We start from the raw sequence: 25,000 nt of genomic DNA, 5'->3' as shown, positions 1-25,000 counted from the left end.
CCCGTCATGTCATTTTTAAAAATCTATTTAAAGCTTTGCGCTACGCTGTGAAAAGTTAAACAATAATAAGTATCCTTAAGGTAAACTGGTAAAGTCTCTGCATACGAGCCAGAAGGCCCATCAGGCCGGAGCTTATCCTGGGTTCCATGGCATGAAGCGACTGGGTGTATTTCTACTCCCCCCTGGATGGGACAGGGTTACCCCCCAGCATTAAATTCGCCGGTACCCATTTATACGCCTGGGTGGAGTGAGGGATCGTGAGAGTAAAGTGTCTTGCCCAAGAACACAACACAATGTCCCCGGCCATGACCCCAACCCATTTTCTCGTCTCATCCTCACTTATATACACTCATAACACCGCTATTACAATTGTCTTCAGGATTGGTTTAGAAAATAATGGACAGAAACAGAAACAGAGCCGGACTCGGCTAACCAAAATAAGCACAATGAATAACCGCGTGCGTCCTTCATCGATTTGTTAAAAATGGAGGTATTAAGACGAACTGCATGGTATCTCAAAGTTAATTGAAAGCGATCGCGGAAACCGAACAAGAGGAAGGTTAGATTTTTCCCTGCCTACTTTTTTTTACCCTAGCTTTATGGAAAATCAAACAAAATAAAAAGGACAAGTAATAAAGAGAGCGAACGAACATGATGCAGGTTCCATGGGATTTATTTATTATCGATTATCAAGTCAACAAATTTATCTACCTCTGTTCACCATACTGACAGCCTTGTCGACAGCTTTAGCAAAAGCAACAGCATCATACAGCGCTCGCACAGCTCTGTTTACATGGTGACCATGATCTATACGGGCGCCTAAAAAATATGTGTTTGTATTTATTCACTTACGCATGCATTACTATGTTGAATATAGGAATATTAGTATAGGCAATCACATGATTTCGAGTGCACTTTGGAATAAATGAGCACTGGTAAATGTTTTCAAAGACGAACAAAATTGCACTCGCCCCACGGGCTCGTGCAATTTGCAGCCTTTGAAAAAATCTACAAGTGCTTATTTATTCCAAATTGCACGAGAAAAATCATGTGATTACTTATTAATAACATACATTTAAAAATTGTAGATGGTTAAGCAGAAGGAACGGGACGATGTTTTTTTTTTTCAATGGTAACTCGTAGATACTAGGGAAAAATCCGAGTGCTCCTTCGGCGCATGCGCAGGAGTCGAACTTACGACCTTCCGAGCCTAGTTTAATAGCCCTGGGCCCGTTTCTCGAAAGTCCCGAAAAGCCATTTGAGATACTGCCAACCGCTTGTTTTGGAAAGGCGATCTTTTAACATGTTTTCAAGCTAACTAAAAGAAACATGTCTGTGAAGTTTGACGACTTAAATTCTCTTCAATAGCTTTCCTCGACATTAAACTTCCACCCGCCACGCAATGTCTTCTTAACAGATTGTGTGCTCCCAGTAAGCAAGCGACCCAGAATGACTGTGGTAGAATCAGCCCCGCCCAGGAAAACATTAAGTTCATCCCTGCCTCCCCTCCCTCCTCAATGACGAATGGCATCTTTTATTTACATTTATCTCTTATTGTGCCTCTCGTCACAAAATATAGCGTTTAGTCTCTAAAGAAACTATGGCACTGCATCTGTGGGGTGTGGAGCAGGAACGGAAAATTTGGTTTTATCAAAGTTAATTAATAATCGAGGGAATGGTTATGAAACCTTAGAACCTTCAAAAGCGAGAACAATGTTGTCGCAATCGATGATGAATTGCATGACCGTGACCCGGCAAAATCTTTTGTTTTCCCTTCGCACGGGTTTGCAAATTAGTTGGTCAGGGTCAAGACCAAAGATACGGACAAAAACATGAAACAAAGGAACTTGTCGAGTTTCATAACCATCTCAATGCATTAACTACGGTTTTATCAACGAGTTCACTTGATAACAGCAAATTAACCACCTTAAGACTGAATATGCATGTGTGAGCTGACTCTTTCTTTCAGTAGTTCATTTGCCTCTAAAACCAAATTTTTGCACTTGTCGTTACAGTCTTGATAGTGCAAATGAGAACACCATGGGTGCATCTTCCCGAGTTAGCAATAAAGCAACAAAGGAAGCTCAATCACAATTTTCCAAAAACAAACTAACGCCTGAAAAGTGATTAAATGACAGCCTACGGGGAATCAATAATATGTATATGTGAATGCGTCGCCATTTAGTTGTAGTTTGCAATCGATAATCAATTCGCCCTTGTCACACGGCGGCCATATTGTGCCAGGAGACCAAAAAAGCTTTGTTTTACCACGCCAAGCCTCGCAGTGGAAACCATGGGGGTGAGGCTTGGCGTGGTAAAACAAAGCTTCTTTGGTCTCCTGGGACAATATGGCCGCTGTGTGACAAGGGCGAATGTCCGTCGAGGACTGAAGGAAATTTATGCTTGGGTTTGGTTTGCGGTCAATGGAGGAAAAATGAGGATTTGGCACTCTATCTTCACACACAGATGCTGTCGAGGAAGACATTTTTGAGCTAACTGCGCTTCAGTCTTTCTTTCCTTTTGGATTTCTCGTATCAGACGTTGTTTAGGGTTAATGGAATAATTCGATGTTCCGATGTCACCTCAGTTCACCTGCTTAAATCTCGCGCATATGAAGATTTTACGATCGATGTAGATTCTAACTGCTGCCGCAATGAGTGAGCCTGAAGCGAACGAACGAGGCAGCTCACTAATCGGGAGAAAAAAACTCTCTGATCCGGAAAAGAACACATTTTTCTTCTTCTTATTTAAGAACTCGTCTAAAAATACCTTGATCTATGACCGAAAAATTGCCGTTTCATAGACCTAGTATTGTAGTTGCAGATCTAGACTCCTGGTTATGGGCTACTTAATTACTTTGGCCTTGGTTAATTTTCGGACTTGGTAGGGAGAAACTCGAGAAAAAAAAACTGTTGTATACTTTTTAATTCCTAAAATTATCAAGTCCATACAAACAAAACAACTATTTGACTACATGCAAAAAAAGAACTTGCACAGTAAATCGCACAGGAAAATTAAACCTTAAAGACTGTAAGGGACAGCAACGCCAATGCACATATGATAGTCAGCGCTGCCTGGTCTGTACTGCAGGAGTTTTTCACTGTTGGGCCTTCGGTGGGTTCTGGGCCTCCTCGAGTGACATGCTTATTGCATAATCCTTTCTTGCTGTCGCTCAAACACATTGCGTGATCCATGACATGGAAAATATACTGCTGTTCCACAACACCGTGAAATAAATAGGCCCCAGGACCGTCCGCGTATATGCCTATATTTCATGGACGGGAAAAAGATATAGCATGGTTTAGATGAACTATAATCAGAGAAAGAACTGAGGATGAAGCGGGACAGCATTTACCCATCCATCACATCTCGTCATGTCATTTTTAAAAATCTATTTAAAGCTTTGCGCTACGCTGTGAAAAGTTAAACAATAATAAGTATCCTTAAGGTAAACTGGTTAAGTCTCTGCATACGAGCCAGAAGGCCCATCAGGCCGGAGCTTATCCTGGGTTCCATGGCATGAAGCGACTGGGTGTATTTTTACTCCCCCCTGGATGGGATGTCAGGGTTACCCCCCAGCATTAAATTCGCCGGTACCCATTTATACGCCTGGGTGGAGAGAGGCATCGTGAGAGTAAAGTGTCTTGCCCAAGAACACAACACAATGTCCCCGGCCATGACCCGAACCCATTTTTTCGTCTCATCCTCACTTATATGCACTCATGACACCGCTATTACAATTGTCTTCAGGATTGGTTTAGAAAATAATGGACACCAGTATATAAGAAACGGAAACAGAGCCGGACTCGGCTAACCAAAATAAGCACAATGAATAACTGCGTGCGTCCTTCATCGATCTGTTAAAAATGGAGGTATTAAGACGAACTGCATGGTATCTCAAAGTTAATTGAAAGCGATCGCGGAAATCGAACAAGAGGAAGGTTAGATTTTTCCCTGCCTACTTTTTTCTACCCAGCGTTCGATTGACCTTGTATTTGAATAATAAAATGAATGAATATTCTTGAGGAAAGTGTTAGGCCAGTAAATGTAGACAGGAAATAGAATTCAGGGGACCTTTGGTTAGAGGGTCTAACTCGCTCTCTTGAGAGTAAATTCGTTGTTAAGATCATACCAGTGCTTATTTTATTGCTATAATAACAATTGGTAGCAAGTTTGGAAATAATAAATGATTATCAATGTCTCGACGCTGAACGCTGTCTTCCATAAACTAAAAGAGTCAAAGGAATTAGTTCTTTCTTCATGTAAAGGACAAATGGAGTAAAAGAACCCTTACCAACATCTTCCAGTCCATGAGTCTCCTTATACCTCAATACCGTCGCTTGCTGCCGAAAGTCTTTATCGCCAGTGTTAACTCCTGTGAGGTTCTCTCTAGTGCCATTAATTCCTCCGAGACCGTTAGCATAGCCAAGAGTTGTGTATGGTTTATCATCATCACCCAAATTTGGTCTATTTTCATATATGTTCATGACCAGGCCAAAAATCGGATTGCCTCGCTTTGGGTAGCCACCGACCGTAAACACGTGCGAATGGTCAGCGGTTGCAATTAAAAGTGTGTCATCTACAATTTGGAGAGGAAATCTAGGTTAGTGAAAGGCTAATGACTGAAACATATGACAACAAGAAATGTTTTCAACAATCATAGCTGTCAAGGCGTGAAACAAGTTGATTGGTCGTCAATGCTAAATATTTGATTGGCTAAGCCTGGTTGACCTTAAAAAAATGCTAGTTGCCTTAAATACTCCTAGCTTTATGGGAAATCAAACAAAATAAAAAGGACAAGTAATAAAGAGAGCGAACGAACATGATGCAGGTTCCATGGGATTTATTTATTATCGATTATCAAGTCAACAAATTTATCTACCTCTGTTCACCATACTGACAGCCTTGTCGACAGCTTTAGCCAAAGCAACAGCATCATACAGCGCTCGAACAGCTCTGTTTGCATGGTGACCATGATCTATACGGGCGCCTAAAAAATATGTGTTTGTATTTATTCACTTACGCATGCATTACTATGTTGAATTTAGGAATATTAGTATAGGCAATCACATGATTTCGAGTGCACTTTGGAATAAATGAGCACTGGTAAATGTTTTCAAAGACGAACAAAATTGCACTCGCCCCACGGGCTCGTGCAATTTGCAGCCTTTGAAAAAATTTACAAGTGCTTATTTATTCCAAATTGCACGAGAAAAATCGTGTGATTACTTATTAATAACATACATTTAAAAATTGTAGATGGTTAAGCAGAAGCAACGGGACGATGTTTTTTTTTTTCAATGGTAACTCGTAGATACTAGGGAAAAATCCGAGTGCTCCTTCGGCGCATGCGCAGGAGTCGAACTTACGACCTTCCGAGCCTAGTTTAATAACCCGGGGCCCGTTTCTCGAAAGTCCCGAAAACTTTTCGGACCCGAAAAGCCATTTGAGATACTGCCAACCGCTTGTTTTGGAAAGGCGATCTTTTAACATGTTTTAAAGTTAACTAAAAGAAACATGTCTGTGAAGTTTGACGACTTAAATCCTCTCCGTTCTTGAGATCAGTATTCCAATGGAATTTTGACACCCGAAAATGGCCCGTAAAGTTTCGGGACTTTCGAGAAACGGGCCCCAGGTTCCAACGGGTCTGCTATAGCTCAGTGGAGCATCCGAACTAGTAATCGTATGTTCGACTCGTGCAACGGAGAACTCGGAGTTTTTTTTCGAGTATCGCGCGCTTAGTCATGACTGAAAAAATGTCATTTCTTCGTATTAACTTTTGTATTTGACCAAGATAATATGAGGTAAGAAGGCCTGATCCTGATGAAAAGCTCTGTGTCATACTGCGTGGTTATTTCAAAGTCGTACTTGTGAAAATGGATGGCGCGGTCGCGGGAACAACAGATAAAATAACCTTTGTAGCGTAGGCGCAATCTAAAAATACACTTCAATAATTTTCATGGAGCACAGGGGTTCGTTCTCCTACGAAATATTGTCTTGATTTAGATTAAAAAGAGTGAACTGAAATTCATTTATTCCATGGTATGGTAAAATGAATTTACGGATCTTTAGGACTTGACTTCGACTTTCGTCTATGCATGAGGCACAGATGCGACTTAACGGTGTGACGAATCCATTCCAAGCTAGTTAGTTTTGGTTGGAGTTACCTTCAACGAACAAGAAATATCCCTTGGGATTCTTTTTGAGTATTTTAATTGCCATTTCTGTCATTTCTGCGATGGATGGTTCCCCTGCTGTATACTTCAATCGATCAACCTCATAATTCATATGATCACGCTCAAAAAGTCCTATAGGGAAAAAAGTTCGAAATGATAATCAATCAATTAATTCAGTAATCGACAGCAGTAAGCCTTAGTTGCTTGACTATAAAATCTTTTACAGCATCGCAAGTTACTCAGTTGAAGGGATACAAATGCAATGCTACTTACTAATACTGATAGCATCAGTAAACATTGATTTCTTACTAAACAATTAATTAAAATAATTAACAGTTCAAGTACAAGTTTTGCTCGTTCATGCCATTAACGTAGTCACTTTGTCTCTTTCTTCAAAGCCTGCGGAATTTATCAGTGTGACCAAAAAGTCAATTCCTCTTTTTCTTTAGATTTCAAAACTTTTTTAACTTAACACTAAGGGACCCACGTTTTAAGCCTTGAATTCAAAAGACACCTGTTTATTTCACTGGAATTTTTCTATTCCATACTCCGCCATTACTAACTTTAAAATCTTCGAGAGCTGGATCGAGGAGAAAAGACGTCAAAGACTCACTAGTTTAAAAACATAACGCATGTGTAGAGCGGCTGAATTAATATGCAGCACGGGATATTCGGACTTTCAGACTTTTAAACTCATGTTCTGTATATATAAGAAGCTGTATTTGCACGCTATAATTTTAAGCTACTATCTTGGACAGATTCAATTCTCTACTTTCTCAAATCCAATAATACATCTTGTTTAAACCCCCCTTGGGACATGTAGACGTCCCAAGAGAATTGAAACCATGCGTACAATGCCTATGCAATTTTTTTGGGGGTAAAAAAAGTATATTATAGGATTTGAAGAAGTAGAGAATGGAACAGAAATGCTCCCATCCTCCTAAATGAAGGATGAAGCCGCGTGAAGGCCAAAACGCGCCATTTTCCCATCATTGATTTAGGATGGAGGGGGGTGTCAATTTTCCATTTAATCAGTCCAAGATTGTAGTGTAAATGACGTCACTTTTCCCTAGATTCCAATACGTCAGTTTTGAACGTGATTAAGGGCGCACGGTGAAATCCAAAACTTACACTCTCAAAGTAAACAGCCTTTGGATAAAAATCAAAGTCCAAAATTTTGCCAGTCAGGTGTCAGACAAACCCACCGTTCAAAACCTGAGCAAAAAAAATTTTGTTTTCTATTTTTATCACAGTAACAATTTAAAGACTCGCGTGACAATTGCCAATCAACGGTTCAATCCTAGCAAAGATGTCCCTTACAGAAGAATATCTCGTGCACTCATGTGAAAGATGAGTTTCACCTCAATTTTGTTGTCATCACAGACAATACATATCCTGTCATTGAGACAATTTTTTCATAGTTACTTGTTTCGCTTCAACAGGAAGATTGTAACAGCTTATTTGAAACTTGCAGCTTAAGAGGCCTTTTTGCTTGCAAGTTGCCTGGGTCCCAAATCCCCTTCTGACCGACAGTCGAATTCTGACATGGATTTGCTTTTCAACTACCCTAACCTTAAGACGACCTCCTTTCAGACAGGTTTCGTAGCAAAAATGGCCTCTTAAGCTACAAGTTTCAAATGCTACAGTATATAATTAAAAAAGTTTTAATTGTAATTAAAGGCAGTAAGTCATGCGGTTGATCAATAAATCAATCGATCTCGCCAATTAAGACCTACCCATAACACGATCAACCTTTTCGGGGTCAATTTTTTCAAAAGCTGTCTTGTTCCAAACGTATTCTGAGTTAGGGTATTTGTCCTTCCACTCGTCTATCAGATTTCTGCCGTCCAGTCTCTCTCCGGTTTCCCTAGGGTACTCGGGGTCACTGTGATTCGTAGACGTCATCTTTTCACGCCCACCCGCAAATATAACCTCCATACGATGTGGATATTCAACAAGCTGCAGGGCTGGGAAACGGGTTAAAATTAGACTTAAACCTTTGAGCCTAGAGTTATAATTATTAAACCGTGTACCTTAACATTCTTTAATAAAGGCGCTCGCAATACTTATTTTATCTTTTTTTTGCATTGTTATAAGATGTACGAATATTAGGACGCTTTCCATTTGACAGAATTGACCAGCCAGACCTGGCATTTGGAAGGACTAACTCTACAACGCCTTCAAATTAACACACTTTTGTGGATGATATATATTCCTCCAGGCCCCAGTTGTTCAAAAGGTGGATAATGCTATCCACCTGATAAATCACTAACCATTACATAGCGCAATTGATTTCGCTACTACTTAATTATCCACTGGATAGCGATTTATCCGGTGGATAGCGCTATCCATCGTTTGAACAACTGGGGCCAGAAGAATGCGCACGAGGGATCATCAAGCAAGTGTTCCTTCAAATTGCTGCATTTTCTTTGCAAACTGGTCGGCCAGTTCTGACAAAGGAAAGCGCCCTTAGTTCCGAACTGCTCCCAAATGAGTGGCTTCATACCTCAATCGGTAGAATACTGGAATTGCACCGTAATCGCAGAGGGCATGGGTTCGATTCCGGTTAAAACCACCTGAATTTTTCAGGGCCGGGTTCCTGAAAGGTGTAATAACTCTATTCCAGGTATAAGTGTGCCTTATTCCAAGCACATTTATCCCTGGAATAGGGTTATTACACCTTTCAGGAACCGGCCCCAGGTGTCTATAAAAGACGATTTCTTGAATTGTCTAGTTAAGTGCGAGGATCACTTCCCCATTTGGAATATTAGTTTTGATAGAAACAAAATAATTAAGACTTTTAACGACTTTCTGTATGTCGTGGCCTTCATAGATTACAGGACATTGTAATTGAACGTCTAGTGTGCTTTGCTGACCAACAATCCCACCCCCTCACCCCTCCCCTCCTAAGCCAAGATCGCATTTACAGGATGTCAGTTGATGCATATCGTTCTTGTAGGATAGCCCACTAGACTCGGCTGTGCACATTTAGAGAGGTGCTGCGGAACTGGGAAACCACCGGACATCAGACCACGGGGGCTGACATTCTTGCCAACGGCCAAATGAGATGCAGCTATGAATAAGTACCCGTTGTTATCCGGCTTTCGGTTTGAGGCTCTGGTACATGAATTCATAGGAAAATTGCACGCAACCGTTTGGCATACAGTCTCAACAATGCTCAAAACTATTTTAATGGAAGCGTCCCTCTAGGTCAGTGTAGAGAGTGAATAGTAGTCCTTTCAATTGCTTTAATTTTTTTTCAAGTGAAAAGTAATCAGGAACCCATCATTTCTTTTTGTCATCAAACTTGTCATACATCAATAACCATTTTCATCCCTACCTATATCTGGACAATTTGAAGCATCGTCTTTGGCCTGTTCACTTTTATCTTTGTCGCTTTCCCAGTCACCGCTCACCGAGTGCGCGTAGAGTGGAGACACGGACTGATGTGTGACACGAGCGGTGGTCACAAAACCCGTAGACATCCCGGAATTTTCTGCTAGCGTTAGGATGGAAATTAATTTGTTTTCTTCTGTTAGACTGCCACAGTAATCCCATTTTCCTGTCTCGTCTATGCCAATAAGCTCTGAAAACGGAATAATGGGATTAACTATTTTTAGTTTATATTGAATAAAGCACGTATTAATGATCTCTGTTTATGATTGGGTTTCACTGGGCTAAACTCATAAAAACCAATACAGCAAGCTTTGTTATCCATTCGCTCATCAAACCCAAAACACACCGGCTGGAACCGTTGTAATTGTACAGAAAAAAACATAGCTTATCAAACACAGCCCCGGTTTCATTGTCCATAGTTGCAAAGATGCCAGGACTGGAATATTCTATGGCATGGCATGCCTCTTTCTGTTTGTCAAAGAGTCGTGCGTTTGTTCCATCACACATCATAGATGACGTGAAACATTTGAGAGATTTAGAGTCACATTTACGGCAAACGCAACGTATTTCGGGACAAATCGGCTGGGGCCAAGCCAAGTACATCTGTGAATGCGTGTTGTCCTTGTGTGACGCACAAACATAAGTTCCTGATGCTGTCGATCAGCGAAGGCTATTAATCCATCATCTATCACATTTACAGTAGTGTAAGGCCTGTTTTCGGGCGATTTTATTGGCTAATTTTCGTTACGTGGTCCAAATTCACAGGACAATTATCACGCAATAACCTCCGTTTGCGAGGATATTTGTCCTGCGAAATGTAGCGATCATTCCGTTGAAAAGAAACGAGGCCAGCAGAAAAAAGGCAGCAGAAAAATTTTCATCAGAAAAGTTTTACATGGTAGAAAAGCAAACTCGTTTCCTGGCTTCGGTTCCTCAAAAGGTGGATAACGCTATACACCGGATAAATCACTATCCGGCGGATGAACACTGGAAAAACCAATTGGGTTATCCAGTTGATTGTGATTTGATTGTGGATAGCGCTATCCACCCTTCGAACAACCGGGGCCTGGAGTCTAGTGAAGCTGGTTCCAAATGCTGTTCCGGAAAGTACAAGAAAGTCAACAAAATATGCTGTCAACGTCTTTGAAGGTGAAGAAAGTTATGAGAAGCCTTTAGAGATTTTATCCTATGCGAACTTAAAGTGAGTCATTTTATAGTGTAGAGAATTTAACTCACTGTATTTACTAACTACAAAATAAACCAACCGTCCATGGCCAGGGACAGAAAAGGTCCAGCGGCACTTGAAAACACTGTCATTCAGACTTTGCACATTCTGCGTTTCATGTTTGAAATTTCTTTTTCAGTAATAGAAAAAGCGCCTTGTTTTCGACGGTTTTCGACGCACATTGACAAGTAAATGATTTGTTTTTTTCCTGAGATAGCTTTCTTTCTAGACAAATTTTGAACAGTGCATCGAAAAAATACGTAGCATGGCGGGCGAGCAGTTTTTTTGTGTGATATAAATTAATCATGGGAGGGTTATAAAATAAATAAACCCCTTTCTGGCTTGATGGTATGTTGGCTGACAATGTCCTTGGCTGAGAGATTGTCCTTAAATTTCATTTATATTTGCCCTTGAAGCTTTGCTTCTCGGCCGAATATTCATTTTTCTCTCAGCCGCGGACATTATCAGCCGCCATGACATACTAGCCGCCCGAAGGGTTTATTCGCTGAATATATAAACGCTACTGAGGACAGCACTCATTCACAGAATAGTTTGAATGTAGCTCATTTCTCGCCTTTACGGATTCAGTTTTTCAAAAGAGAACGACTGTCTAGTTAGACTAAAAATTTTCATGCTTTTACTACAAGCACTAGAAGATCGAAAGAGACATGGGTCTAAGTCATTGTGTCTTACCTTGATTGGTCTTCACACCACACAAATATGCAGTTGCGCACGCTCCTGAGTCTGCGCTTTGTGAATTTACATTGTATGTCTTGGACTGGGCAGACCAAGGAAACCTCTCCCAGCTCAGAACATTTTCTTCTCCTCTCTCTCCTCTCATCTGTCCTTCTAAGATACGAGCAGCTGTGATTGTGGTGATACCCATACCGTCTCCCATAAAAAGAATGGTGTTCTTTGCGGTGTTCTTGTTTGGCTCCAGCATTAAGTTGTTTTTGATCAGCTGAACGCCATCAGTATACCACTTGTTTGTGTCTTGATAGGCTGCGCCTGTAAGTAGCACCAGTGCACAGATCAGTGTAAACGCGTACATAGTACAAATTTAAATTTGTGTTGTAAACTGCAAAACAATCGGCTTTTAATAAATTTTCGTTTCTTCAAGACGCGAAATCTCAAGCGCTTCACCAATCATACAGGGAGCTTTAGCAAAGGCAACGGCAACTAAAACGTCACAAATTTGCGTATTTAGTGGTAAAAACAAGGGAGCTTAAGCACGCGCGTTTTTGAGACGCGGACGGCAACCGGAAGAGACCAATTCGCCTTCCAGGACAGTTGTGTCTCCCAGATTTTTATACTAATCATCTCTAATGGAGAAAAGAAACTTGACAATGAAATGTGGTTGTGTGAAGACAAGTTAAAAGGGAAAACAGGTCACTTCCGGTTGCCGTCCGCGTCTCAAAAACGCGCCTGCTTAATCTGCCCATTAGCTTTGCACGCTGCGCACGAGAAGTTTTCTTTTCTATCTATTTCTTTGCCGTCGTCTGCAAAACAACAGGGACCTTAGGCAAGGATGGCACAGTAGGTTAGTGCGCGACCTTGGTGCAAGAGGTCCTCAGTTCGATTCCCGGATGTCGCATCCTTGTTTCGTCTTCTTTCCTTTCCGTGTAGCTAAGTAGCTTTAAATACCCGTAAAAACGGAGCACTGATGGAGAGGGGGGAGTAAAATGAGCGCACCGTCGACCTCAGGTTTGTCAGTTGAATTATTAGGGAACTTACGAAGCGACGACGCCGACGGCAACGACGACGCTATAAAACAATAGATTTAGTGAGCAAAAACAATGGCTCTGCACGCTCTGCACGTGCGTTTTACATTTTGGTACATTTCTTTGCCGTCATCTCCTAAATGACGACGTGAAATGACCAAATTCAAGGTTCTGTGGAGGACGTTAACACATGACGATGAATTTTCAGTTCTCTCTCTACGCTTCCAACTCACTCATACCAGTTTAATTCCTCACCAGTTACTACACATTTTTAACGCGAAACGACATGAAATAGTTTCGTAGTGATATGAATAACGCGAACTCGTATTTTTAAATGAAGTCCTCGTAGCCGTCGTCGTCCTCGTTTCGTAAGCTCCCTATTGTTACGAGTTATCGACGTTAAATATGGTTACTTTACTTCACTTTTAAGGACGACGACCACGGATACGAAAACGCCACATAAAAACAGATTTAATTAGCAAAAAGAAAAGGCATCACGCTCACGGCAAACGGTGAACGTCGGAGTAAAATTTGCGTTTTGCCAAAAATAGAAGAAACTCGTTTGATATGAACTCATTTCTTGTGTGTTAGCAGCAGGTATCAAGTAACATTTCAAAAGAGAAAGATGATTTACAATAACATCTTTTTCACGCTTTTGTGACAAGCAGCAGCCCACCGTTTCGCGTTCGCCGTTTGATGTAAACGCGATGCTTAATAGAGACCTTTAGCACCGACGTTTTCGGGATATACCGCAAATCGCAAACCGCGGTTTGTGGTTAGTCGTTTTGCCGTTAGAGGTTAGCTCTAACTTTGAACTTTAGCGAGCCGTTCCTGTTATGCACATCGGCGCCGCCATCTTGGATTTTTCATTGCTACAACTGCTCTTAAATCAAACAGCTCAAGTTTTTACCCAAAACTTATATTTGACCTTCAAAATTGTTCCCAATAGATAGCAAACCGATGTAACAACATGACTGACATGGTCACACGGGAGGTCTGATTGATCTCTGGCTATAAACGCTGCCGTAAATCACTTTCCGCAAAAATGGAAGCAAGAATGTTATAGGTTAAAAAAAGAAAAATACTCATGCTGCACGTGCAAAACGAATTTCTGTGCATTTCTCTGCCGTACTCCACAAAAAAAAACAATGGGCAATCACCAACTTTTAGGTTTCGACGACAACGTGAACATTATAACAAGGAAACAGTAATTTTTCTGTTTTAACTTTAAAGCCGTTCGTACCTTTTCAGTTACAGGGTAGTTCGCCATTGTAAAAGGTCAACAAGACGGAATAATTGCGAAATACCTGCGATAGCGCTAAGTTATATCTTGGAGTAAAGGCCTGGCCAAACGCTCGCAACATTTCAACGCAACATCTTGCAACATTGTTGCATGATGTTGCGACATGTGTTGCACGGGGTGGCCAAACGCACGCAACATTTTCATCATTTTCAACGCAACATGCCAATGTTTAAGTGCCCCAGGCCCCTGGCGCGCAAGAAGTGGACCTAACGCGCATGCCCAAGTGCAACAATACTGCGTGAACATTCACTGGCGAAAAATGTCTGATTGGTCGAGGCCTTGTCATGTGACTTCAATACCTCAAATCAAACATGGCTGCCATTCGATGTTTATAAGATCAATTTTATTAGATCTCCGTCAACTAAAAAAGGCCCTTTTTCAGGCCAATAAAACGGACGAATGTTGACCGCATAGTGCGTTTCTATGCCAGCGAGATTCTCTTCTAAGCCAACAGGGCTACGAGGGAAATTTCTTTAAAAATTTCAAGGTCAACGCGAGTCTCGCTTGCTTACCAGCTAGTGGATTACCATCTTGATTTCAATTCATGCGTTTATCTTTTAAAAAGTGGAGCAAAAAAGATACCACTAAATTTCCAAATGGTTTCTCTTCCAACTAAATAGTTACACACTGTTTCCGCGGGGTCCCGCATCTAACAGAAAATGTTAAGATTTTCGCATTTTTTTTCAAAATTAAGTTGTTAAAATTGCCATTCAAGTGGTCCATAGAGGAAAATTTATTAAGACCGAGGGGAAGATTAAGAAATGTATTTCAGTCGTTCAAAAATAAATTTTAAAGTGAATTTAGCAGTAATAATAACCAAAATCATACTTAACATAATGTCATAGCACCTCATATTGGGTACACTAGAAGAAAACCTTTTCGTTGCAATTATATTTTGTTATAGTTGTTCCAAGCAAAATGCCAATAGTTTGCTTTCCTCCAAATTATAGAAGCAAACATAGATTAGGTTAACTCTGAATAGCCAAAACAACAATATTTGATTCAGAAGTCCGGCTTACTAGCAGGGAGATTTTTACTGTAACAAAATATTACTACATCTAATAATACGCTTTCACCGCATTGTAGTGGGTTAATGTGACAAAAAAAATACTTAATCAGGAATTGATTTTATCTTCCAGCAATAAAACAGCAGGAGGATATAAAATTAGGTATTTTCAAAGTTTAGAAAACTTGTTGAAGGTGATTCACTGCCACCCTCCAAAACGTTTCACAAATTTCACGCTGGCCTACTAAGTACTTCCAGTACAACAAATTATCTAACCTCTCTTTGCGGACTCCGGTTGCAACACAGCTGCTTCAATAATTTTAATCCCCTTGCATTAGATTTAACTTTTAGAAAAACCATAACTTCATATTTCCGTAATAATCGTTCAAAGACATTGAGCAAAAGCATACAAAGCGACATTTGAAAGGGACATAATCCCATGTTGCAGTTTTCTGGATAAGACTTCACAGAAATAACTCCTGTTACCTTTCCATATGTAAAGAGGTCCCATGATTTACGAGTCAATGAGTCATGAGTCAATGAGACTCACAGTCAATATGACAATAATTTATCGATCAAGCCTAAGCCCTCGTTTCAGTGATTAGGCCTAAGCACTCTCTGGAAGTTTAGCTTTCATTTTATGGGTTAGGGTAACTACACTAACTCATTGACTCATGACTCATTGACTCATAAATACTGAAGACTCATATGTAAAAAATATTTCAACATTAGATGCAATGAATTTTTAGCAATTGCTGTAAATAGTAATAATTCCTACCATTTCAAAGGATGAATAAATTAAAGTTGAATGCAGTAAGTGTAAGAAGTAAAAAAAGTGGTCCAATTTATTTAAGCTGTAATCAATTTCCATCCTTGCTTTAGTCCCTGGATAGGGTTAAACAATGGTGGTGAAGTGAACAAACTACCCCAAGGGGGTACTGCTTATGATACTGAGACCAAACCGCTGGCAGAGTTGCCGCAGTACATTTAAGGCTATCAATCTGAAAAATGAATGGAACTGTAGAAAAATTTGATAAGCGAGCAAGTAGCTTTTACTTATGAATTATAAAATGCCAGTCATTTGTCAATTTAGAACTGGTTCCCCTAAGGAGTCAGATTTCTTTAGCCTACATCCAGAAAACAAGATTCTGTTACCTTTAAGGGTTGTTTTAAAAAAAAAAGAGCCCTCCTGAGCAAACTGCATCCTCATGTTTGGATTCTCATTGATTTAATGACTTTAATGATATTATGCAAATTTGTTCTACAATAAAACTCAAATACCATAAAAGTATTTTTAACCTAATTTTTTTGCAAAGTTTACTCCTTGAGCCACCGACTTCAACTTTGATACTTTGTTCTAAAAGCCAAAGCCGTTGTATAGCAATGGTGGAGGTGATAATTAATCACTTTGTTTTGGTTCAAATGAAGAAAGAAAGTCAAAGTAATGATGGCACTTTAATTAATTAACCCCTTCACCCCTAAACCGCCCATACTTGGTATTTTACTATGTCTAACACCAGACGATTTTACTCGTCAATGGGGAACCCCATGGAGTCAACAGTCTTACAGTACTTCTCAACATAAAGAAAATGGATTCTGTGGACTTGAACATTCCCAAATAGAAATGCCGTATATTCCAAATATGGTTGCGTAAACTCTTCAAGATTTACCTGCTTCAGGAACTTCAAATCAATGAATATTTTGAATATTTTTCCTAAACTCCTGCAAACTTTGTACACTTTTTAATGGTTTGCCCTTTAAAAGTAACATTTAGAAATAATGCAAATACAACTGAGGCTGTTTTGCATTATCTACAAGACAAGACAACAATATCCTTTATTTAAACACAATCAATATTAAAGCAATAATACATGCTTGTGGGGTCACGTGCTAACTATAATAAAGATACACTACGGGAAATAAAAGCTTAAAACTAACTATGTGACAGACCTAGGATATCTACACATAAGGGATAAGAAAAATGAATCAATTGCTATCCAAAAGATCATATTGCAAATACACCAAAAGGTAACGGTTGATTGACAAGTTCCTTGTGCAAAATGGTAGAGCATGTTTGAAGTCCAGCAGGACCAAGATGAGAAGTTATGATAAAAACTTTAAACATCTTTTTAACAAAATTATTTTACTGCCATTAACCCCAATGAGACCTTATGCTTGGGACACTGTTTCTAGCTGCAGCTCCAAATCACAAAATATATTGATAAATTTTGCCATGTAAGAAAAGAACAAACATGTGGGGTGTAAGCAAAAAACGTCCAAGGCAATAAAGCTTCCTTTCAGCCTTTTCAGGAACAACTATCCACTGTCAACCATACTTGACTCAAAACGGAATTTCCTTGATCCAACAACACATGACAGTCCCCTAAAACTAAAATTACATCATTAATGCTTCCAGAAAACAGTAGTCTAAAAATACCTGAATCTATAGATACCTTTTTACATCTGTATCTACACTTCTGTTCTTCCAAACATTATTTTAACTAACATGGATTTTGATTTTGATTTTGATTTTAAACTCAAACTAATTGCAAATCCATATATAACTTAATTGGTAACTACTTGAACGCAAGGATCGTTGAGTTGTGACTGCTAAAAAGTATAATAACCTAGACATTCACCAGAAAAGGGAATATAAATGACCTTAAAAGCAGCTATTTAAAATATTTGATACTAGGGTTACGTTCCCAATGACACAATCACATTCAAAATCAAATTCAGATCTGATCGAATCATTAATCATTCATAGAGGTGTAACGCAGAAAAAAGTAACCTTGCCATTTCCCTGCCACCTGGTACAAGCCAATTCACTCATGACTGGCAACCTTAGGAATCCTCCTTTGTGCACATTACAGTAACTTTTTGTACCCGGTGGCAACAAACTTTCCACATTAAAAATTGTATTCATCATTTCAAACTATAAAAATGTGGGAAGCTAAATGGGGGGGGGGGGGGGCAAAATGGTCTCCAGTCATGGTTCTACCCATAGTAGAGGGGTTATAATTCTTTTCAAACCACGCCTTGACGTTTCCTTTGAAAAAATTATTTCTAACAAACATGGCAGGTTCTTAATCGCTGAAGTCACTGTTGATGGTGAAAAGAGTGTTTTCGTGAATATTTACGCTCCAAATGAGCAAAAGCCTCGTGCTCAATTCTTTAGGGAAATATCCACTTCTTATCTAAAAACGTATGCAAATGACAATATTGTTTTAGCAGGTGATACAAACTGCGCAATTAGCTGCATGGACAAATGCGGCGGCAAACCTGTTGATGAAACACAGGAGGCTGTTGTGGAATTTCAATCTTTGCTGAAAACACACAGCCTTATTGATGCATGGCGTTTTAAGAATCCACAATCTTATGGTTTTACATGGAGTAACCCATCAATGAAAATTCAATGTAGATTAGATTATTTTTTAGTATCAAAACACTTAAATTATCTTATTAATGAATCCAGGATACTCCCAAATATTTACTCCGATCATTCAGCCGTCTCACTATCCTTATCATTTCACAAACCAGGCCCTCCTCGGGGGCCAGGCTTTTGGAAATTCAACAATTCTCTCTTGGCCGATAACTCCTATTAAAAAACTATGCTTCTTAATTCCACAAGTAGCCCAAAAATACCAAGACGTTAAAGATAAAGGATTGTATTGGGAAATGATAAATATGGAGATAAGAGCATTCACGATTAAATATTCCAAGCAAAACGCAAAAGCAACGCACAATGAAGAAAAACGTCTTTTGATAAGATTAGGGCAATTACAGTAATCTCTTGGGAGGAAATACAGTGACATGGACAAAGTCGGAATGAATTAAATCAAAACTAAGCTGAAAAAAATTTCCGCTTTAAGACGCGCGGTACAATCATACGAAGCAGGGCAAGGTGGTATCAGTTTGGTGAAAAAAATTCGAAATATTTCCTTAACCTTGAAAAAACAAATCATAGGAAAAAGCACGTTACGTCTTTGATTAATGGCAGTGGTATGAAAATAACGAGTCCAAAGGAGATTTTGAAGGAAGAGGAAACTTTCTTCCAAAAAATTTACAGATCGAGCAACAAAGATCCAAACCTCCCAGAGTTCAATCAATTTTTTCAAGCCGAAAAGGTGCTATCGGCGGAGATGGTTGCGACCTGTGAGGGTTATATCACTATTGAGGAGTGCGCTTATGTGTTGAAAAAAATGGAAAATAACAAAACCCCAGGGTCGGATGGTTTATCAGTAGAATTTAGCGGTACTTTCGGAATATTATCGCGAAGTATATGGTAGAAAGTTTCAACTACGTATTTCAATCGGGATATTTGTCTATTCCTCAAAAACAAGGAATAATTTCTCTGATACCAAAGAAAAAGAAAAATACCGAATATTTAAAAAATTGGCACCCAGTTTCATTATTAAATGTGGATTATAAGGTCGCTACTAAGACAATAGCGACACGCCTAGAAAAAGTGTTACCACACATAATTCATTCTTCCCAGTCAGGGTACATTTAGGGTAGATTCATTGGAGAAAGCTTTCGTCAAATAATCGATATAATGGCATTTACTAAGAATAGGGAAATTCCTGGTATTGCCATATTTTTGGACTTCGAAAAAGCTTTTGATTCCGTCGAATGGGATGATATTCGAAAGTGCCTTTCAAGCTTTAACTTCGGTCCCAAACTACGTCAGTGGGTCGGAGTATTTTATAAAGACATTTCTACTTGTGTTCTCAACAACGGCCACACTTCAAAACGTTTTTTCTTACAACGAGGAGTACGTTAGGGTTGCCCTCTTTCAGGGATGTTATTTGTGATTGCTGTTGAGCTTCTAGCGCAGTCAATCAGACACTCTGACATTATCAAGGGAATAGGCCTTTTGCAGCTAAGCCATCACGTGACTTACTTTTCATAAAATTATTGGCTATAGCTTAACAAATGCCAGAAATGGAAAAAGCATGTCGAGAATATCAAAATGGCCAAATTTGAGGCCCCCATCATTAAAAGGTGAGATCTTATGACAGTCTGAAGTTTTAAAAGAATAAGAAAATTTGTATGGAAAATGTTGCTGGAGAGCAAGATCTTCCTCTCCAGCAATATTTCCCATACAAAACTTCTAAATTTTCCGAAAATTCAAACTGTCGTCTAAACTTCGTCTTTCATTCCAGGGGACTCAAACTTCGCCATTTTGGTATTTTCGATGCGCTCTTTCCATTTCTGGCATTCTTTAAGTTATAGCCCATAATATAAAAATTCTCTAGAAAAATTTGGTCACGTGACCCCAGCTGCAAAAGGCCTAGATTCAAGCTAACCAAGAAGTAAAGCTAACTCAGTACGCAGACGACACAACCGCTCTGTTAGCAGATGTACAATCGGTTGCGAACCTCGTCGAATTGTTGACCAAATTCGGAAGTTGTTCTGGATTAAAGATAAATCAATCGAACTCTGAAATGCTTTGGCTAGGATCACTAAGTCACCGAAATGACGCGATTTGTAACCTTCGGCTCAGTCATGAACCAGTATATGCCTTAGGCGTTCACTTCTCTTATAACCACGAAACCGCTGTTAAAAAAAAAAATTCTTAGAAAAATAGGAAACATTAAAAAAGACCCTTAATATGTGGTCTCAACGAGACATTTCATTACAAGGTAGAATTAACATTGTTAAAACCTTAGCTTTGTCCAAGCCTATATTTGTATCCAGCGTCTTGGAAACTCCGGAGCATTTTGCAGACGAAGTTAACAAACTAATTTTTGATTTTATTTGGAACTATAAACCGGCGAAGATTCGTAGAACAACTCTGATTAAAAGTAAAAAAGAAGGTGGCTTAGGTATGAAAGATTTCTCTTTTTTCGATAAAGCGTTGAAACTTACTTGGGTCAAACGACTTTGTTCCGATATTAATGCTCCGTGGAAGTATATTCCAACCTATTTCTTAGCCAAAGTAGGTGGAATAGAGTTGTTTAATTGTAATTACGACACGAAACGTCTTAATCTTAACAAACACATTCCATCGTTCTATAAACAAGTCATCTGTTACTGGCAAGAAATTAAGATAAGCACTCCTGGAAACAAAGAAGCTGTGCTGCAGGAAATCATCTAGAACAACAGATTTATAAAGGTTAATGGAAAATCCGTTTTTTACTCTAAATGGTGCCAAAACGGCATCAAGCAGATAAAAGATCTCTTCAACGTTCCGGAAAACTGTTTTTTTTTTTTCGTTTGGAGTGATAGTCGACAAATTTTGAGTGAATGGAAAAAAATCTTTGTTCAAAAATGAAAGCAACCCAACACCTGCATTAACCATATGTACTTCAAGTAGACCCCTCTCCTGTAAGACCTTATATCAAGAACTTCTCACCCGGCAAAAATTACCCAGTCCCACCGCCGAAAAAAGGCTTGAACATTATAACTTTCAGCGTGACGATTTTTCTAAGATTTACCTTCTACCTTTTAAGGCTACAAAAGAAACAAAACTAATTATGTTCCAATACAAAATCATTCACCACATCTTATTTACTAACTCATTATTGTACAAACTGGAAAAACTTTCGTCTCCGCACTGTCCATTCTGCCCCGCAATACATCAAACTGTTACACACCTGTTTGTTGAATGTGCGCAAGCGTCAATCTTTTGGTCTGAATTTCAAAATTGGATTTTGCAATTATGCAACCTTCAGTTAGATCTGTCCCCCCAAGACGTTATATATGGAATTATTCGCCAATTGAGTCCACCATGTTTAGCTCTCAATCATCTCATAATACTCGGAAAATATTTTCTTTATGTTAATGTACTAAATAACGATAAATCATCTGTTATTGATTTCAAAAGATTAGTGCAGGATAAGATAGAACTAGAAAAATACATAGCAGTTACCTCGGGACAACAAAAACTTTTCTTTGCTAAATGGCAGAACTTTACACACATTCTTGTTGATTGTACATAAGAGTGTTTTCCGTCAATGTACCGCATTTTAATTTTGGTTGTATTCAGTAACCTTTGCAGTTTTTGTTTGTATTGTATACTGTGCAATATTATAGCGATTGTAAGTACTTGCAACTTTTGTCTTGTAGTCATCGTACTGTTAGTATTGTAAGTATAGTAACATTTGTTAATAAATGTTGTGTATTAAAAAAAAAAAAAAAAACTCACCTGTTTCGCAGCTCTTTTCCCACGAAATAAAATTTTCCAGGAGCAAATTTTCCGAGGATGATGGTTGGATTGGACTTGCAAACGTTTTACACAACATAGACGTTCTCTAAGAATACATTCCACTTGAAGCTGGCTTTAAAACTAGTCTTGATCGCTCTAAAAAGAACGGAAACCAACAAGCTACCGATTCTCAAACAGTAGCCATTTTTCTGTTCTTCTCGGGAGTGCTTTTTTCATGAGAGCCAATTATAGTCCCGGAAACGTATCACGTGTCATATTGCGCGACTCATGCGCAGACATTTTTCGCCAGTGAAGCGTGAACATGGCCAAACGAGTGCAACATCATGCAACATCCAAAATGTTGCACGAAAAATTTGACCGTTTTCAAATTTGATCCAACATCATCCAACATGTTCCAACACATCGCAACATATCGCAACAGGGTGGCCAAACGTACGCAACATGTTGTGCCCAACAATGTTGCAAGATGTTGCGTTGAAATGTTGCGAGCGTTTGGCCAGGCCTTAACGTTTTCGTTGCCGTAGCCGTCGTCTTTGCTTAACGACGTGAAATGATCAAATTTGAGGTCATGTGGAGGACGAGAGCACCTGCCGATGAATTTTCATTTTTCTCTCTAAATATCCACACCATTGTCACCAATTTTATTCTTGGAATTCGTAATCACACTTTCCAAGGCCAGGCGACTTAGAGTAATCGCAAAATTATTACAGTAACGGGAAATAATATTTTTAGACAACGCTTACTTAAAGTCCCTAACAACATGAAAAAGCGAAATTTGAGGTTTTGTGCCCAGAACGTCAGCACTTGGGAGATAAAGTTTCATTTTGTCCACTAAATTAAGCGCCGCTCAGAATGGTTTCATTCCTGGCGGACTGCCACACCTTTGTCATAATAAAAGTGAGGAATAGTCGTGAAGTGATTGCAATAACGCGAATTTATGTTTTTAGATAATGTTCGCGTTGCCGTTCCCGTTATCGTTGCTAAAGTTCCCTATTACTGTTTCGTGGCGTTCTTAGATCTTAAAGTAGGGAGCTTACGCAAGGACGACGACGCCGCCAACGAGATCGTCGTCTAAAAATATTATTTCCCGTTGTTGTAGTAATTTCGTTATAACCCCATGTCGTTCGAAATGGAAAGTGTGTATCAACATCGCAGGAATAAAATTGGCATGAACGGTGCGGTTGTTTGGGAAAAAACGTTTTTCCAGGTTTTCAAGTCCTCTGCACAACCTCAAATTTAATCAATTCACGTCGTCAGTTCACGTCGTCCCAAGCAACGACGACGGCTACCATACGGCAACGCCACCGCCACAAAACAAGAATATCATTGGTTAATTAAGGAAGAAAAAAATAATCGTGCTGCGCGTTTCAATGCATTTTTTTTTGGTCGTAGTCCACAAAAAAATAACGTGAAATCACCATATTTCAAGTTTTGACGACAACGTGAGCATGCAACAGGAAATCATTCAGTTGTAATCATCAATTTTAGGGATCAAAAAGCTGGGAACAAGTTTGTAAGTAATTTGGGAAAAAGGGAACACAAGCAAACATTTATAGCGAAGAATGGAACAAGGACTTTCCTCGGAGGGCCTCATAATTCGCCTACGTAGCAAGCTTATCTTGAAGTGTCGCCGTCTATTTTCTCTGCCATTGTCTTCTCAAATTAATGAAGTATGAGTTGAAGCTGTGCGGAAATCTTTCCCTTATTTATTAATTCTCTTGAAATGTGAACTTCGGTGTGTAAGCTCAAGCCAACAGGTTTCACAGTGGTCGAGTACCAAAATGATCATTACATTAAGTTTTTAAATAATCGATGTATCGATAAAAATTTCCCGGGGAAAGCTGGACCTACTTTGCTTGTAAAAAATATGCCCAGTTAATATAGATTTCTTGGTTTTCAATCCGGTACAAACTCTCATATCTTTTTTCGGATATTGTCACTATAAGGTATGCCTCTCTTGTAGCTGTGACAACATCAACAGAATTCCAACCCTCTCCCTCTGGTGAATGATGTACAAAAGTATTACCAAAGGCGTCTTCCGAAAGTCTTTCAAAAATACCATTGTACTCTTTTGTTTGCCCTCCAAAATTTTGCATAAGCATTGTTTTTATCCTGTCTGCGTTTACACACACCACTACATGGTCATTAAACATGCAGCGAAAGTATTCATCAGTCTTGAATAAATTTTATTGGTATGCGATTCGTTCTGGTATAGAGACTGACACGACTTGAGTACGAGCGGAAACTGAACTTAAACCACAATGTAATCACGACGACCTCAACAAAGGATGCCACTAAATAAACTTTTAAAAAAAGAGATTTCTAGGCGGCGAAATGACGATTTACTTCGGATCCATTCTTCCTAGCATGATTCGATTAACCAACTGTTGGTTAAGGAGCAATAAGAAGGGACTGTGCTAAAACACTATAAACCTGTGAAAAATTAACAGTGCATACCTGTGAGTGCTGCTTGAGACAATATTAAGATGAGCAACGAAGTGGAGAATCGCATAGTGAAGAGCACAGACATTTTGAAAGTTTCCAGTCTACGTATCCCCGTGACCCCTGGATGCAAAGTGATTTAATAATGCATGGCAATTATTCACGGACGATTAAGTACAACATTGGCACGTCACCAAAAGAATGTACACAGGTAGTTCTCGTTTAATTTCGCTTTCTTTTCCTCTTTTTGTTAAGCGTATCGCTTCGCTGCATATGTGAATCGCTCCAAAACAGCCTGGCACTTTTTCATTGAAAGACTTTACTTTTGGCATTCGAGGTTAGTCACGTTCGTGTATAACCATATCCAATATCCATATCTAATATCCTACTAGTGCAGGGTCACGTTGTTCGAAGACTCTCTGTCACATAAATTCAGTATAATGCGGCTGCGAGGGGAAGAGCTGATGAAAGGGATTGTGATCCCATGGGAAATGGTAAGTGGCTTGGGAAATGTAGTAGTAGTAGTAGTAGTAGTAGTAGTAGTAGTAGTAGTAGTAGTA

General features: G+C 39.3%; 1 protein-coding gene across 2 annotated transcripts; it reads right to left on the bottom strand.

The window, feature by feature from the left end:
• Nucleotides 1–2,910: 2,910 nt before the first annotated feature.
• LOC138052440 (alkaline phosphatase-like) lies at nucleotides 2,911–24,560 on the bottom strand. Of its 2 annotated transcripts, XM_068898935.1 has the most exons (9): nucleotides 24,456–24,559; nucleotides 21,978–22,133; nucleotides 11,491–11,805; nucleotides 9,517–9,762; nucleotides 7,913–8,143; nucleotides 6,168–6,308; nucleotides 4,883–4,990; nucleotides 4,295–4,579; nucleotides 2,911–3,265 (listed from the first exon to the last, which is right to left on the bottom strand). In XM_068898935.1, exons 2-9 carry the CDS (start codon nucleotides 22,072–22,074, stop codon nucleotides 3,015–3,017), a joined length of 1,674 nt encoding a protein of 557 aa, XP_068755036.1. In that variant the 5' UTR covers nucleotides 22,075–22,133; nucleotides 24,456–24,559; the 3' UTR covers nucleotides 2,911–3,014. The 2 variants fall into 2 exon arrangements, with proteins under 2 accessions (XP_068755036.1, XP_068755037.1); XM_068898936.1 differs by lacking the exon at nucleotides 21,978–22,133 and having other exon boundaries at nucleotides 24,456–24,560.
• Between the last annotated feature and the right edge of the window lie 440 nt (nucleotides 24,561–25,000).

Source organism: Montipora capricornis, chromosome 6, assembly GCF_036669925.1.
Source record: "Montipora capricornis isolate CH-2021 chromosome 6, ASM3666992v2, whole genome shotgun sequence".
Lineage (NCBI taxonomy): Eukaryota > Metazoa > Cnidaria > Anthozoa > Scleractinia > Acroporidae > Montipora > Montipora capricornis.
This window is presented reverse-complemented; position numbering and strand designations above follow the sequence as displayed.